Source organism: Mandrillus leucophaeus, unplaced genomic scaffold, assembly GCF_000951045.1.
Source record: "Mandrillus leucophaeus isolate KB7577 unplaced genomic scaffold, Mleu.le_1.0 Scaffold575, whole genome shotgun sequence".
NCBI classification, from domain to species: Eukaryota; Metazoa; Chordata; class Mammalia; order Primates; family Cercopithecidae; genus Mandrillus; species Mandrillus leucophaeus.
In genome coordinates this window covers 345,170-359,352 of record NW_012106197.1, presented here as the reverse complement: position 1 = coordinate 359,352, position 14,183 = coordinate 345,170, and the positions used below count along the sequence as shown (strand labels likewise).

General features: G+C 47.8%; 1 protein-coding gene across 1 annotated transcript in view; it reads right to left on the bottom strand.

Annotated features, from left to right (window-relative positions):
• The window catches only part of LOC105552798 (contactin-associated protein-like 4), a 193,941-nt gene that overhangs the window by 41,778 nt on the left and 137,980 nt on the right, over nucleotides 1–14,183 (bottom strand). The window contains exon 16 of the mRNA XM_011998554.1: nucleotides 6,650–6,777. Coding sequence (XP_011853944.1) covers nucleotides 6,650–6,777 — 128 coding nt within the window. The remainder of the gene's footprint in view (nucleotides 1–6,649; nucleotides 6,778–14,183) is intronic.

Below are 14,183 nucleotides of genomic sequence, written 5' to 3'. Positions count from 1 at the left end.
TATTTTAAGCACCTTTGTAAATTTAAGTTAAAGAAAATATCCTGCAGAAACCCCCTGAGCTGGCCACGCTCACCTTCCCACCCAGGCGTCCGGAACTTCTTCACACCCAGTCAGGGCCACCTCCACGTGGCAGGAGCCCCGGCTCTCATCCAGGCCTGGGTGGTAATTCCTCCTCCAATGAGAAGATTCATCAGTGGAACCCTCGCCTCATGCTACGACCCTGTCTCACAACACACGCTTTTCATCCAACAATCTCCACGGCTCCTCAGAAAACTGGATTGGAAAATAACCACTTTTCTTATACTGGTTTCTGTTAGTGTAATTTCTTTTATTATTATTATTATTATTATTTTTTGAGACAGAGTCTTGCTCTGTCACCCAGGCTGGGGTGCAGTGGTGCGATCTCAGCTCATGGCAAGCTCCGCCTCCCACGTTCACACCATTCTTCTGCGTCAGCCTCCCCAGCAGCTGGGACTACAGGCGCCCGCCACCACGCCCAGCTAATTTTTTTGTATTTTTAGTAGATACGGGGTTTCACCGTGTTAGCCAGAATGGTCTCGATCTCCGACCTTGTGATCTGCCCACCTTGGCCTCCCAAAGTGCTGGGATTACAGGCATGAGCCACCGCGCCCAGCCTGTTAGTGTAATTTCATATCACTTATGATCAATGCAAAATAAATGGCTTAAAACATTTTAACAGTGCTCAAGTTGATAAAAGCATCTTCCCGAGTGATTAGCACATTAATGGAAATGGAATTCCAAAGGCATGTAATATAATCCTGTCATATGTAGTAGATTTAAATGACTGTCCATTCATGGTTTTTATCTGGACTTTCATTCCCTCTATATTATCTGGTTGTCCACAGTTGCCGTTCTGAGGCAATGCCGTGAGCTTCTCTGGATTTAGCTTGACGGTGGCTTTCGTGGAAGGCCTGTGGTGTGGCGTGGTGGTGAAGTGGGACCCAGCGGCTGTGCATGACCCTGAAGGCTCAGCCAGGTACTGGCTATGCTGTCCTGGACTCCAAAGCTGCTGGTGTTGCCTCGAAAGTTCTGGGGCATCCATCGTAAGCATAGATCGTTATGCGAACAGCCCATTCCTTGTCACTCCCCAGACTTCATGACATCCTCACACCTAAATTACTTTTCCTGGAGAATGAGTTCATGCAGAGTGTCAGAAAAACAGCCACATCCCACTATCCGTTCCCTCTGTTACCACGGGGAGGGAGACCCCACTTGCCTCTGCTCTGAGCAGGCACAGATCCACGTTCGGTCCCATCTGGGGCCGAGGATGATGCTCCGCTCATCCACCTCTCAGCTTCACCTGGAGGAACTCATATTAAGGAGTCCGTGCTCAGGTTTTTGGCAGCTCACATGCAGCCAGCTGCCCGTTTGCTGGGTTTCCGTTGAGAATTCTTTCTGAAGATGTTTCATTTTTCTCTGGAGCATTCTCTGGTTAAATGAAGCTACAAGCACATTTCTTAACTTCTGTGTTACTGTTGTTCCTGGGCTTGGCCATAGTGAATGTGAATTAAGGTGATGCCTGGCACCTGGCTGGGATGTGAATTAAGGCGATGCCAGGCACCCGCCGGGAAACCCCACATTTGTAGTCTCAGGCGAGGCCCTGGAGATGCCTCGAGATCATCACAGTGCTTTTAGTTGAACAATTGCAGAAAAAAAAAATATGTGATTTAAGATGGCAGGAAAGACAGAAAATCAGGCCTATTCCCACCCTGGCCACTGTCAGGAGTGTCTGGGTTCCTTAAAATCCCAAAGTAGAGGAAATCGTGAAAGGATGTCTCTTATTTCATTTTAGCTTTGTGAGCAGGGGGCTCGTTTAGTCCAGTGGATGAGAATCTGCTCCACACGCTGCCCGTTTACACAAGGGCCACTCCAGGACTGAACCTTCGGCTCCCTGAGGGGCTGAACCTCACAAGAAGTTGGTCAGCTGGGAACCGGAAAAGCAAATGCGGCTGCCCCCACGCCGCTCCACACACACCTGGAGCCCTGGGGTCCTCTGCCCAGCGTACAGGTGGGCAGGAGAGGGTGCCGGAGGCTCTCTGGGGAGTGGCTCCAGGGTGTTCCTGGCAGGAGCCATGGCCTCTTGTGCTATACAGGGCTCAGCTGGAAGCACAGTGGGCCCGAGTCACCCACCAGGAAGGGCTCGGCACAACCACACGAGCCTCTGCGCAGCAGGGACTTGGTGACAGCCCTGCTCCAAGGTGACTTCCTGTGTGTGTGTAATGCAAAGGGTTACAGAACCCAAATACAATTTCCATACCAGAGAGGCGGTGGAAGCTGCATTCACTTGTGTGTGTGTGTGTGTGTGTGTGTGTGTGTGTGTAAGGCAAAGGGTTACAAAATCCAAATGCAATTTCCACAGCAGAGAGCGGGGTGGAAGCTGCATTCACTTGTGTGTGTGTGTGTGTGTGTGTGTGAGATGCAAAGGGTTACAGAACCCAAGTGCGAATTCCACAGCAGAGAGGTGGGTGGAAGCTGCATAGTGGAGATGTGGAAATAAACTCTGCAGACACAGGGTCTAAGACGGGGCACCCAGGGACTGTGCACGTACAGTGTGGATGACGTCTGTGCATGTGCAGTGTGGATGACACACAGATGGTGTTCACCTTTTACACGAAGGGCGGATGTGTTGTGTGCATATTGTACATAACTTGGTGAACCTCCACTCACAGAGTTAAAATGAAACAAGAGACCTGCCTTCAATGTTTTTCTCCGATAGATATTGCCCATTCAGGAAAATAAGTTTTATTAGCCCTATGGGATTAAGGTTTATTTCATAAATATTTTCTTTTTTAAATTTCTATTTGATCTACAAATAAACCTTCCAAATAATAAATTAATTATTTTTTAAAAGGAAGAGAAAACTTGTTAAAAGGCAGGTGGCTTTATAAAGCAAGGATGCTTACTTCCAAGATCAAAGACACACACAATGTAACCATATGTTTCTTAAAACTAGGAAGAGAAATTATAAAATTGCTGAGGTAGTAACTTTTTCTTTTCAAATTTGCCTTTCTGATTATTTACAAAAATGAACTGGTAAGCCTGGCTTTTTAACAAAAAGAAAACACCAGGAGTGGTTATAATTTCCCTGTTGAGAGCACAGATACTCTTGATTTTAGACTTCAATGGTTCCTCTTTTGAAATTTGTAATGCTGTTTCCTAATGTTGGGGAAAATGATAGGAATCAAATATAAAGCAAAACAAAATGAAAATCATGCAATATGCTGGATATAATTACAGTTTTTGGTTGGTAGAACAGCTGGAAAAGAGAACAAAGCTATTCACGAACATGTGCATAGAAAAGCCACCCTCATCCGGAGACACGTGCAGCATGAAATTGTCAGGCCGACGGGGAGGGATCATCACTCTCAGAAGTCATCCCTGACGGCAGCGCTGAGGAGCCAGCTCAGCAGACACACGGCCGGGTCTTCTGTGCACACCTCTGCCTCCAGGTTAGAGGGTGGCGCTTCTGACATCAGCAGCTCGACACGGATTCCGGAGGCACAGGCCTGCATCCATCACCTGCAGCAGAGCAGCACACACCGGGCCGTTCCTCTGTTCCGCCGCTGTTCATTCTCACAGCCACCAAGAATCAGCCGGTCACAAAGGAGTGGAAAGAAGCGACTCTGGACCCAAATTTCCGTCTGTGCTCCCGTGTGACCGGTGCAGGACGTGGCGTGGAGGGAGCCCCGGGCCTCTGTTCAATGTTCCTGTGGATTCCTTGGGCTGCCGCAGGCCCCTCGCCGACAGGTCCAGGGGCACCTCTGTCCTGCAATGTGGCCCGGCGGCACCGGTGCAACTGGGCACTCTCTCTCCCTGCCCTGAGGCCTGCCGGGGTCCTCCTCAAAGCACCGCTGCTCAGAACTTCTGGCCCGTCCCACACGCCCGCTGCCCTCTGCCCTGGAGGGCTCTGCCCTTGGTCCTTCCCTTCCCCAGATACCCACTGCCCTCTGTTGCCTCCCCCTCCAGCCTCCCGAGTCCAACACCCCCTCTCTGCTCTGCCCATGCCCATCTTGGGCTTTGGAGCAGCTCACACCTGAGCTCTGCACACAGGTCCCAGGCTCTGCCACTCAGACCCAACCCTCAAGGCTGCCGGACTCATAAATCACATCCACTGCCCATTCAATCTTTCTGCTTTTATCTTTGGATCCAGCCCCAGTTCGATCCGTACCACCCAGCCTCTGTTGAAGCTGCTTCAGGCTCAGACTGGGTCACAGCAACCCTCAGCCAGGCCCCACATGCTTGGTTCCTGCTGAGCAGGACTCTCTTCCTCGTGTGCTGGATGCTGGACCCCCCCCGTCCTCCTCAATCCAGGCCTTCTCCCGGACGCAGCCTTCTGTGGAGCCCCCCCTTGCCCCTGCCCTTCCCTCCTCCCTGGTCCCTGGCACCGTCCTGTGGGTGTGGGGTGCACCTGTTCTCTTCCTCACTGTGGCCCCCAGGAGAGTGGTGCCACCATGGCCTCCCTCAATATGAAGCCACTCACATATTGCTTCACTAAAGGACTTGGCAACGTTTCCTGTTTTCTTCAGCCACAGAGAATTCAGAATATGCCTTTCGTTTGGTTTTATAATGTGCCCTCCAACAAACCCTCCTGTGCTTCGCGGATCAAATGGAGAGAGGGAGGCAGGGAGGAAAGAAGAGGAGCGGGCAGGCAGGTGACCAAAAGAGAACAGTTCCAAGCAGAGCGAGGGACTCAGAATTTCAGACTGGGATGGATTCCTGGCCCTGGGCAGGTGGCCCCGGTGCAGCCCCAAAACCTTTTTGTGAGGGCAGGGTTGATCCCCTTCGCCCAAAGTGGTTTAGGCACAGCAGTGCCCGAGGGGAGAGAATCAAGGACAACGTTGTCTAAGGGGCGGCCTCCTCTGGGCTGCACGGCTGCACGCCCTGAATATTCATGCTCTCTGGGCAGCTAGGATTTCCCAGACAGCTGCTCCAGTCACGCAGAAGAAATGAAAGAGCCAATTCCAGCAGCTCAGGCATGGTTTTTCCTCCCACAGGACACTTAGAGGAAGGTTTTCCAATGCCAGGTAGCAGCAGGGCCGATGTTTACATTAAATTTAAAATGATCAGAATTCAAATGTCAAAGATTTATAATGGCTTTTCAGGTTAATCATCAAACTGAACATGAAAATAAAGAGTCTCTCTCCCGCTTGTGAAAGGTTGGCGCGGCGTACACACCTCTGGGGAAGGAAGGTGCCGTGATGGAGCCGGTTCACAGAACTTATCTCCCCGAAACACTGACCAAACAAAGAGCGATTCGTAAAACTGCAAAAGCACAGCGGATGACCAACAAAGCAGCTTTCAGGGGCTGCCCGAAACCCCGTGTGGCTCCCGCCTGATTTCCAGGCTGACATCTGGGCCTGTTTTGATGGCCGTGGGCTGCTTCTGGTGGCCAGTTCCAGCCTGTCAGGTGCTTACCCAGCACGGGCATCCTCCCTGCCAGGACCCACAGACTAAAAACCTAATAGAGATGTGAACAGAAGAGACCCCAGTTCTCTCATGAATCATGCTGAGCTTGGAGCAGTGGTGGACTGCTCTAAACCAGGCAATCAGAGAGAAACTAGTGAAAATCTTGGGGGAAAAGAATCTATGATCAACACAGGGCAGACTGAGGGGTCACTGAGGTGCGAGGATGGAGCCAGAGGCGGGGGCTGAGGGCACAGAGCAGGAGAGAGCAGCTGTCAAGGAGCGCCTATGACAGGCAGGTGCGTGGTGGTGCTTGTATGATCATCGATCACATCTGTTCTTCCAAACTCCTACAATCCTACAACAACACATCACAAATGTGTCCTAAGGTTTCAATTTAGAACAAATAATTGCTCTGTTTTTAAGTTCCAGTTAAGAACTTGGACCATAAAATGTCTGAGAAAGGTAAAAAAAAAAAAATGCGGGTGGTGAAGCCACTGAGGTGCATCCGAAGTCACCAGATGTCTCAGAGGGAAGTGAGGTTGGGCGTGCACTGCCTCACTGTGAGGAGGTGCTCACAGGGACTGGGGACTGGTCTTCACCTGGGAAGGTTCTGCTGCAAATGCATAGTGACCATGAAAGCTGCAATTACATTTAAAAATATTGCTTTAGGTTGCAAATATTGTGAGAAGATGAAATCACAGGAGCCACTGTTAAAAAAGAGGGAGAGAGAGAGAGAGCGAGAGAGCGAGAGAGCGCGCTAGAGTTGCAGAAATCAAGAAGTGAAAAAGCGAAATGCACTTGGTTAGCTTGTTTCCAGCCAATGTTCTGATCCCGCCATCCTGGTAGTGAGAAGCCGAATGCATGACTGGTTTCAGGCCCCAGTTCCCTGACCAAGCGATGGAGACAGGAGGCTGGGTCCGTGGACAGATGACGCCCGTGGAGTCTGCGGAAGCTTCTCTCGCAGGGCGTGCTGCACACACTCGCAGGGGTGTTTCCCTTAGCTGATGCCTGGGATGTTTCCAGCTGATGGGGAGGCTTCTCAGGGCTCCCCTTGCCTCTCCCGGTAACACCTTAGACCAACCACTGAGTAACAGCCACGCGGCGTGCGTCACTTCCCTAATTTTAAAAAGGCACATAACTCCTCATTTTCCATCAACTGTCCCCATGGAGCGGTCTTTGCGCGGACAGTCGCTGTCAGGAGAGAGGTGTGGGCGCTACCTACCGTCTCCCTGGCACTGCAGTGGTCCCAGCTTGTAAGCTGCCTCCGAGCCCGGGCGGTCCGCGTCGGTGATGACGATCTGTGTGACTGGCAGGTGCTCGCGGTGGGAAAGCACGCCCACGTCGCTCGTCCTGGGGGAAAAGACACCGTGTGACGCTGGGCAGGGCCAGGATTACCCAGCTCCACCTGCAGGGACATGCCAGGCCTGGCGGGGCCACCACCCAAATGCCAGGCCCAGTAACACCCTTGATGCGTCCTTTTGTCCACATGGGGACCACAGAGAAGGCAGGCAGCAGACTCTGAAGGTGGCCATCTGCCAGCCCGAGATCACAGCTTCAGCAGAAATGAGTGGCAGATTGTGCTTCTAAATGTCGGAGTACGAATAAATACTGCTAAATAAATAATAAATAATAACAAATGCTGCACGAATGCAGTGTTACATGCCTTGTGGGCAACTAAGTGAGGGGGATTGTTAAGTATTAATAAAATATAGTAGTCTATGTAATACATCAATAAAAAATGACTTTCATTCAGATTTTTATTTTAATTATTATTATTTTAGAAAGCTACCTTGTGTTTGCTTTGTCCTTCTTTATTGACTTTTATAACTAAAAAAAAAAAACTGATTTGAAACCGAGTTGGGAATCCAATGCAATGCAATACTCTCTAAACTTTAATCAGTGGGATGATCTGAGAGTGAGCGCTCAGTCAATACCTGTCCCTAGAGGTTTCTTCCAACCTGAACTGCCCACTCTCTCTTCCCACAGGTGACAGGTGTGATCCTTGCCCTGGCGACCCCCAGTTCCCGGGATGTTTGCGCACTCATTCCTGCTATGAATGGCTTTATAAAACTGAGTGTGTGCTGGAGATAAATGAGCATCTCTAGGAGAAATGCAGAGACGGCTGGGATGGGGCGGAGAGCCTGGCCCCCGGCTGCCACCGCCGCCTCTCTGGCTGGTGTCCATATTTCCCAAATAAGGGCATTGTTTACATTTTTGCTGCATCTTTGCGATTTTATGATGGACTTCACTTTCATGTGGATTTCTGATTTATAGACCATAGAGAATCTGATTTGAACCAGAAATACCCTGAATCCACAGGGAGAAATAAAGCCATTTCTACCGTTCAGATGCTGCCAATTCTGCCTCCATGTAGATTTGGAAGAAAGGGCCAAGGTGCTGAATGTGTGGCTATTCCTATTTTTTTATGCAACTAAAAGTTCCTCATTTAACAGAAAAAAATGTTATCACAGTTAACAAAATTAAGCATTTTATTTCAGATTAAGCTTAAAATTATGGCTTAAATGTTTTATTTCAGATTAAACTTAAAATTGTCTTAAACATTTCCTCTTACATTATCAATAGTATGTCCGCTATATTTAGTGCATATACTGAGATACAAAGGAATAAAAATTAAAATATAAACAGTAAGACAGTGAAGGAACTGGATCATTTGCCAAATTTAACCTCAACAATCCACTGCTTTACTAAGTTAAGCTTCTACTTCTTTTTGGTAACAAGGAAGATACAACACAGATTTTCCCAGTCTATTAAAGCTTGATTTCGGAATACTAGAGAGCAGGCACCAGGAGCACGGCTTATGGGGAGTGTGAGGGGCCAGCCTGGGACGTCTCTGAGGTGGTAGAGAGCAGCCACGTTAATCACTGTCTGACCGTCCGTCTCTGACAGCACAAACACCCAAGTCCCGGGAGGCCAGGAACACTCCCGGGAAATGCAGAGCTTCTGGTCATTCAAGGTCAAACCTTGAAGTTTTTAAGCATAACCTTGCAGAATGCATGCCTTTTATTAAGAGTTTAATGTCAGCAATGTATGTAGAGTGCTGAGAATAAGTAAATGTAGCTCAGTGGATGCATATGTGTGGAGACAGGTGATGAAATACTAATATGTCTTTGGTCAGCGTTGGTTTGGAAGCTGCTACTGCTCAGCTGCGGGGAAGAGTGGCCTTCTACATTGTCATGTGAGTGCAAACTCCCTGCTTCATTCAGGGGATTCACGATAGATTTGCCAGGCTCACTGAAAACTGCTGGTTCACAGCCACGCCTGACTCCTCTATGTTCTCCTTGCAGGTTTCACTGCAAGACAGACACAGACACAGTGAAGCTGCCACAGGTTTCCAGAGGTCTCCAGAATCCAAGAAGACGGCATTTAAACTTCCTTCATAGACACTCCTAAACTACAGAAAATGTTAAGGGATATTTTTAAACACTGGAAAGGAGGAACGTGGAGAAATGTCTGGCCAACTCTAACATTTACTAGAAGAACAGAAATGTTACCACTGCCCACAACAAAATCATTCAGAACCATTTTTTTTTTTTTTTCGCCCAGGCTGGAGTGCAGTGGCCGATCTCAGCTCACTGCAAGCTCTGCCTCCCGGGTTTACGCCATTCTCCTGCCTCAGCCTCCTGAGTAGCTGGGACTACAGGCGCCGCCACCTCACCCAGCTAGTTTTTTTGTGTGTGTATTTTTTAGTAGAGACGGGGTTTCACCGGGTTAGCCAGGATGGTCTCGATCTCCTGACCTCGTGATCCGCCCGTCTCAGCCTCCCAAAGTGCTGGGATTACAGGTTTGAGCCACTGCGCCCGGCCTAGAACCATTCTTAGGGCCAAATCTGAAGACAGCTCCAAGTGAATGGAGCAGTTTTTACTTTCTTATGAGAAATGTGACTTACAGAAAAATATATCATCACCAAAAACTTTCTTGATCAATTAAAATTTTACTTTATGAGAAACATCTCAGGCATTTAAATGGCTTAAATGAGAACATAAAAAACACCAATGTACCCATCTAACTTAATAACTAGAATATTATGATTGTAAAGGAAAAACCAAAATTACAATAATTATGGATATTATATATGTAGAAAATACAAAATAATTTACAGACCATAAAAATTAATATGAGTCTAGCAGGGCCAATGGATAAAAAATCAATGACACGAAAACAGACTGTGTTTCCATACACCAGCAACACCAACTCGGCGAACATGAAGTGCAAAGCGACTTGGCTCTCAGTAGCATCCAAAACACAAACCCCCAGGAGTAAAACCAACGAAGGCACGTGAGACCTCTACACTGAGCGCTATACAAAGGTTACTGAGGGAATATTCAAGAGTTGGAAGACTCAGTGCTGTAAAACTGTGAATTCCCCAGATTTTTCTGAAGCATTAATACAGCCAATGAAACTAATGTCAAATGTCAGCTGCAGCAGCGGAAGGTGCCCCAACAGTGCTGGCGAGACAGGGAAACTCCCAAGGTGTCCTCCAAGACAGAAACAGAGAACAAAAGGCTAGAGAATAGCCCCCAGAGCCACACGGCCCGCAAAGCTGGGAGAGGAGCCCCACACGGCTGCTGTGCACACACAGACGGTGCAGACAGTGAATCGGGCCCAGACCCCGCCGCAGACCTTGGCAGAGACAGGGCAGCTTGGAGGGAATGCATGTGAAAGAGAAAAGGGAACCTAGAACTGATCTAAAATCACTGCCCAAGAGAAAGTCCACTTGAGGGTGAAAATACTGGAAAACGGTACATAGATCGGGGCACTGGCTACAGGAAGGGGCTGGGCACACTCACGCGCTCAAGAAGGTGGCTTTGCCAAGACAAGAGTCTGGGGGAGGGAGGATGGAAAGGGAAGTGCCCTTTGGAAACCATGTGGTATAATGGAAGGGATGTTAGAGAGAAACTCTAGGATCCCACCAGGAAAAGGAAATTGTGAAAAACTAATGACGGCCACATAACCCTTCCCCTTACACAGGACTCCACGCAAGGACCATGCTGACTGAAGCGGTGCCCGTGACCCAGGACCCAGATGTCAACCATTTTCTACAACCAGCCCTGCCCACAGAGATGCAAAGACACCGTCTCCATAAATGTAAAACAAAACAAAGTGAAAACCACCTGGGTGGAAATCTCCCTGGGACGCCAGCAATGAGTGAAAAAAACACAACAGAATCTTCCAAACGGACTTAAATGTCTTTAAACAAGCATAAGAAGGTGTGACAAGGTACTTTGAATCTGAAATTCACAAACTAAGAAGAAACATGGACCAACCATCCGGAAGAAAGCAAGCAAGGGAACAGAAATTACAAAATAAACCCAAGAAAACCACAAAACCATAGAAAATGAGGAACAATTACAACATGCCCAAGAGAGAACAGATTCAGATAAAAACGTAATAAAGGTCATTGGATAAAAGCAAAAACAAGCAACTCAAAGAAGGAAAATCAGATAAATAAAAAATCAATATGAACCAGAAAGTAGTGGAAATAGAAGAAAGACAAAGAAAACCTAATTTATATGTAACTGGAGATAAAGAAAAAATAAAACAGAACTAATATTTAAAACTATAACCCAACAAGGCTTTCTGAAAGCAGAGGAAGACCTGAGCCGCACACACAGAGGAACTTGACCTGGAACAATCAACTCTGCGGTTTATCCTAGTAGAAGTGTTAGACTTAAAACACAAGGAAAGGGCTGGGCACAGTGGCTCACGCCTGTAATCCCAGAAGTTTGGGAGGCCGAGGCGGGCGGATCATGAGGTCAGGAGTTCAAGACCATCCTGGCTAACACGGTGAAACCCCGTCTCTACTAAATATACAAAAAATAAGCCAGGCGTGGTGGCGGGTGCCTGTAATCCCAGCTACTTGGGAGGCTGAGGCAGGAGAACGGCGTGAACCTGGGAGGCGGAGCTTGCAGTGAGCCGAGATGGTGCCACTGCACTCCAGCCTGGGCGACAGAGCGAGACTCCATCTCAAAAAACAAACAAACAAACAAAAAAACACACAAGGAAAAAATGACCAGAGTTTCAGGTCAAAAAGGTGAAATAATGTACAAGGGCCTCAGATTTCTCCAAAATAACATACATCAAGGTAATGGTAGAAGATTATTTTCAAAAGTGTGAAGGAAACATGAACCAAGGGCTTTACATCCAGTCACCTCCCTTTGGATGCCAGGTCACAATACGAGGCGGGTGCTCCCCAGGGCTGCAGGGATTCTACACCCAGAGGCATCTGCTCTGCCTTTGAAGAATCTACTGGAGCATGAACAGCAGCCAACCGGGAGATAACTGGGCAACTCCAGCAGAACTAATACCCGTGAGGATGGAGGATGTTTAATTGCAGACCTAAGAGTGACACAGAGCTGGCCACATGCATGGTTGGTGTCAGTGGGATACCTGTGGGCGTGGTTAGTTTTATTCTTGCAGAACGGAGAGGATGCAACAGGGAGGAGGGAGGAGAGGGAGACAGGGCTGAGCAGCACTGAGGGCTCAGCAGTGAAGGAAAAATTAAAGCCTATGAGCCAAATAGCAATGGATTAGATGAAAGAACAGTAGAATAAACTCATCTTAAAATAAATAACTATAAAGGTAGAAAGCAATACTCCTTAAATACTAAAATTTTTTTAAAGACCAGAGAAATATACACCATGTAAGAAAGAAACAGCAAACACAATAATTTGCATAATAACTATTCCATAGAATAATATGATGGTGTTGAACCCAGACATATGAGTTTTAATAATAAATGCTAATGGGCTCAACTCACCTTTTGAAAGTCAAAAGGTTTTAAATTTGACCCCCCAAAGCAAGACACAACAGCACACTCTACATATCAGAGACACAGAGTGATTTTGAAAGGGTGTGGTGAGAGGACAGAGGCCTGCCACCAACAGACAACAGAAAGAGCGCCCCTGGGTACCAAGCAGGGATCAGGAGTGGAGGGCAGCAAAGCCAGCAGACGTCCAAGTCCCTGGTAAGAATGTAGCATTTGCTGCAACCTGCGCCCATCTCGCCATCTAGAGCATCCATGGATCACTCATGACGCCCAATGTGACGTAAATGCCATGTGAATAGCTGTTATACTGTATTACTTTTTTATTTGCATTACGTTATTGTTGTATTTTGTTTTTGTTTTGTATTTTGTGAGATGGAGTTTTGCTCTTATTGCCCATGCTGGAGCGTAATGGCATGATCTCAGCTCACTGCAACCTCTGCCTCGCCTGGCTAATTTTGTATTTTTAGTAGAGACGAGGTTTCTCCATGTTGGTCAGGCTGGTCTCGAACTCCCGACCTCAGGCGATCTGCCCACCTCGGCCTCCCAAAGTGCTGGGATTACAGGCGTGAGCCACCATGCCAGGCCTTGTTGTATTGTTGTCTTCATTGTTTTCTTCTCTGATATTTTTCATCTACCAGCGGACGCAGAGGGTGGACTGTGAGCAGGTGGTGGTCAGGCTGTCACAGCAGTCACAGCCCATTTGCGGGAGTGACAAGGACACACTCCACTACCCTCCTGGATGCTGGAGTCACAGCCTAACGTGGAGGCAGAGCTGTGTCAGTACCTTCACACAAATGGCAGACCAAGGCTCTTTAGGAAGCAAAATCAGCAGCCGCAGCAAGACCTGCCCAAGGAGAGTCTGAGCTCAGACATGCCAGCCTCACTCCCACCTGATGCTCCTTCCCTACCCACTGTGGTAGCTGAAGACAAACAGCATATACTCTTGGGAGTTCTAGGGCCCTGCCCACCAGCAGAGCCTCTCCATCCCACCACAGCCCATGCTCTCTGGAAAGCGCCACCTTCTGGCAGGAGGCCAACCAGCATGAAAATAGTGCGTTAACCAAAACTAAAGACCCTCACAGAGTCCATTTCAGCTCCTGCCAACTCCACCAGCGCAGGCGCTAGTATCCATGGCTGAGAGACCTGAAAACGGTTCACATTGTCTGAGCAGACAACCCCCAGTACAAGCCTGGAGCCTGGTAGACTTGCTGGGTGGCTAGATCCAGAAAAGAGAAAACAATCGCTACAGTTGGGCTCTCAGGAAGCCACATCCATAGGAAGAGGGGGAGAGTACTACATCAAGGGAATGCCCCGTGAGTCAAAAGACTCTGAATGGCAGCCTTGAGCCCCAGATCTTCCCTCTGACATAGCCTGCCCCAATGAGAAGGAACCAGGAAAACAATTCTGATAATATGACAGAACAAGGTTCCTTAACCACCCCCCAAAAATCACACTAGCTCACCAGGAATGGATCCAAACCAAGAAGAAATCCCTGATTTACCTGAAAAACAATTCAGAAGGTCAATTATTAAGGTAATCAAGGAGGCAACAGAGAAAAGTGAAGTCCAATTCAGGGAAATCAAAAAACGATACAAGAAATGAGGGGAGAAATCTTCAGTGAAATATAGCATAAATAAAAAACAACCACAACTTCAGGAAATAAAGGATACACTTAGAGAAATGCAAAATGTCTGGAAAGTCTCAGCAGTAGAATCGAACAAGCAGAAGAAAGAACTCAGAGCTCAAAGACAAAGTTTCTAAATTAGCCCAATCAAACAAAGACAAGGAAAAAATAATTTAAAAAAAGGAACAAAGCCTCCAAGAAGTTTGGGATTATGTTAAATGCCCAAACCTAAGAATAATTGGCATTCCTGAGGAAGAAGACAAATCTAAAAGTTTGGAAAACATATTTGGGGGAATAATCAAGGAAAACTTCTCCAGCCTTGCTAGAGACCTAGACCTCCAGATA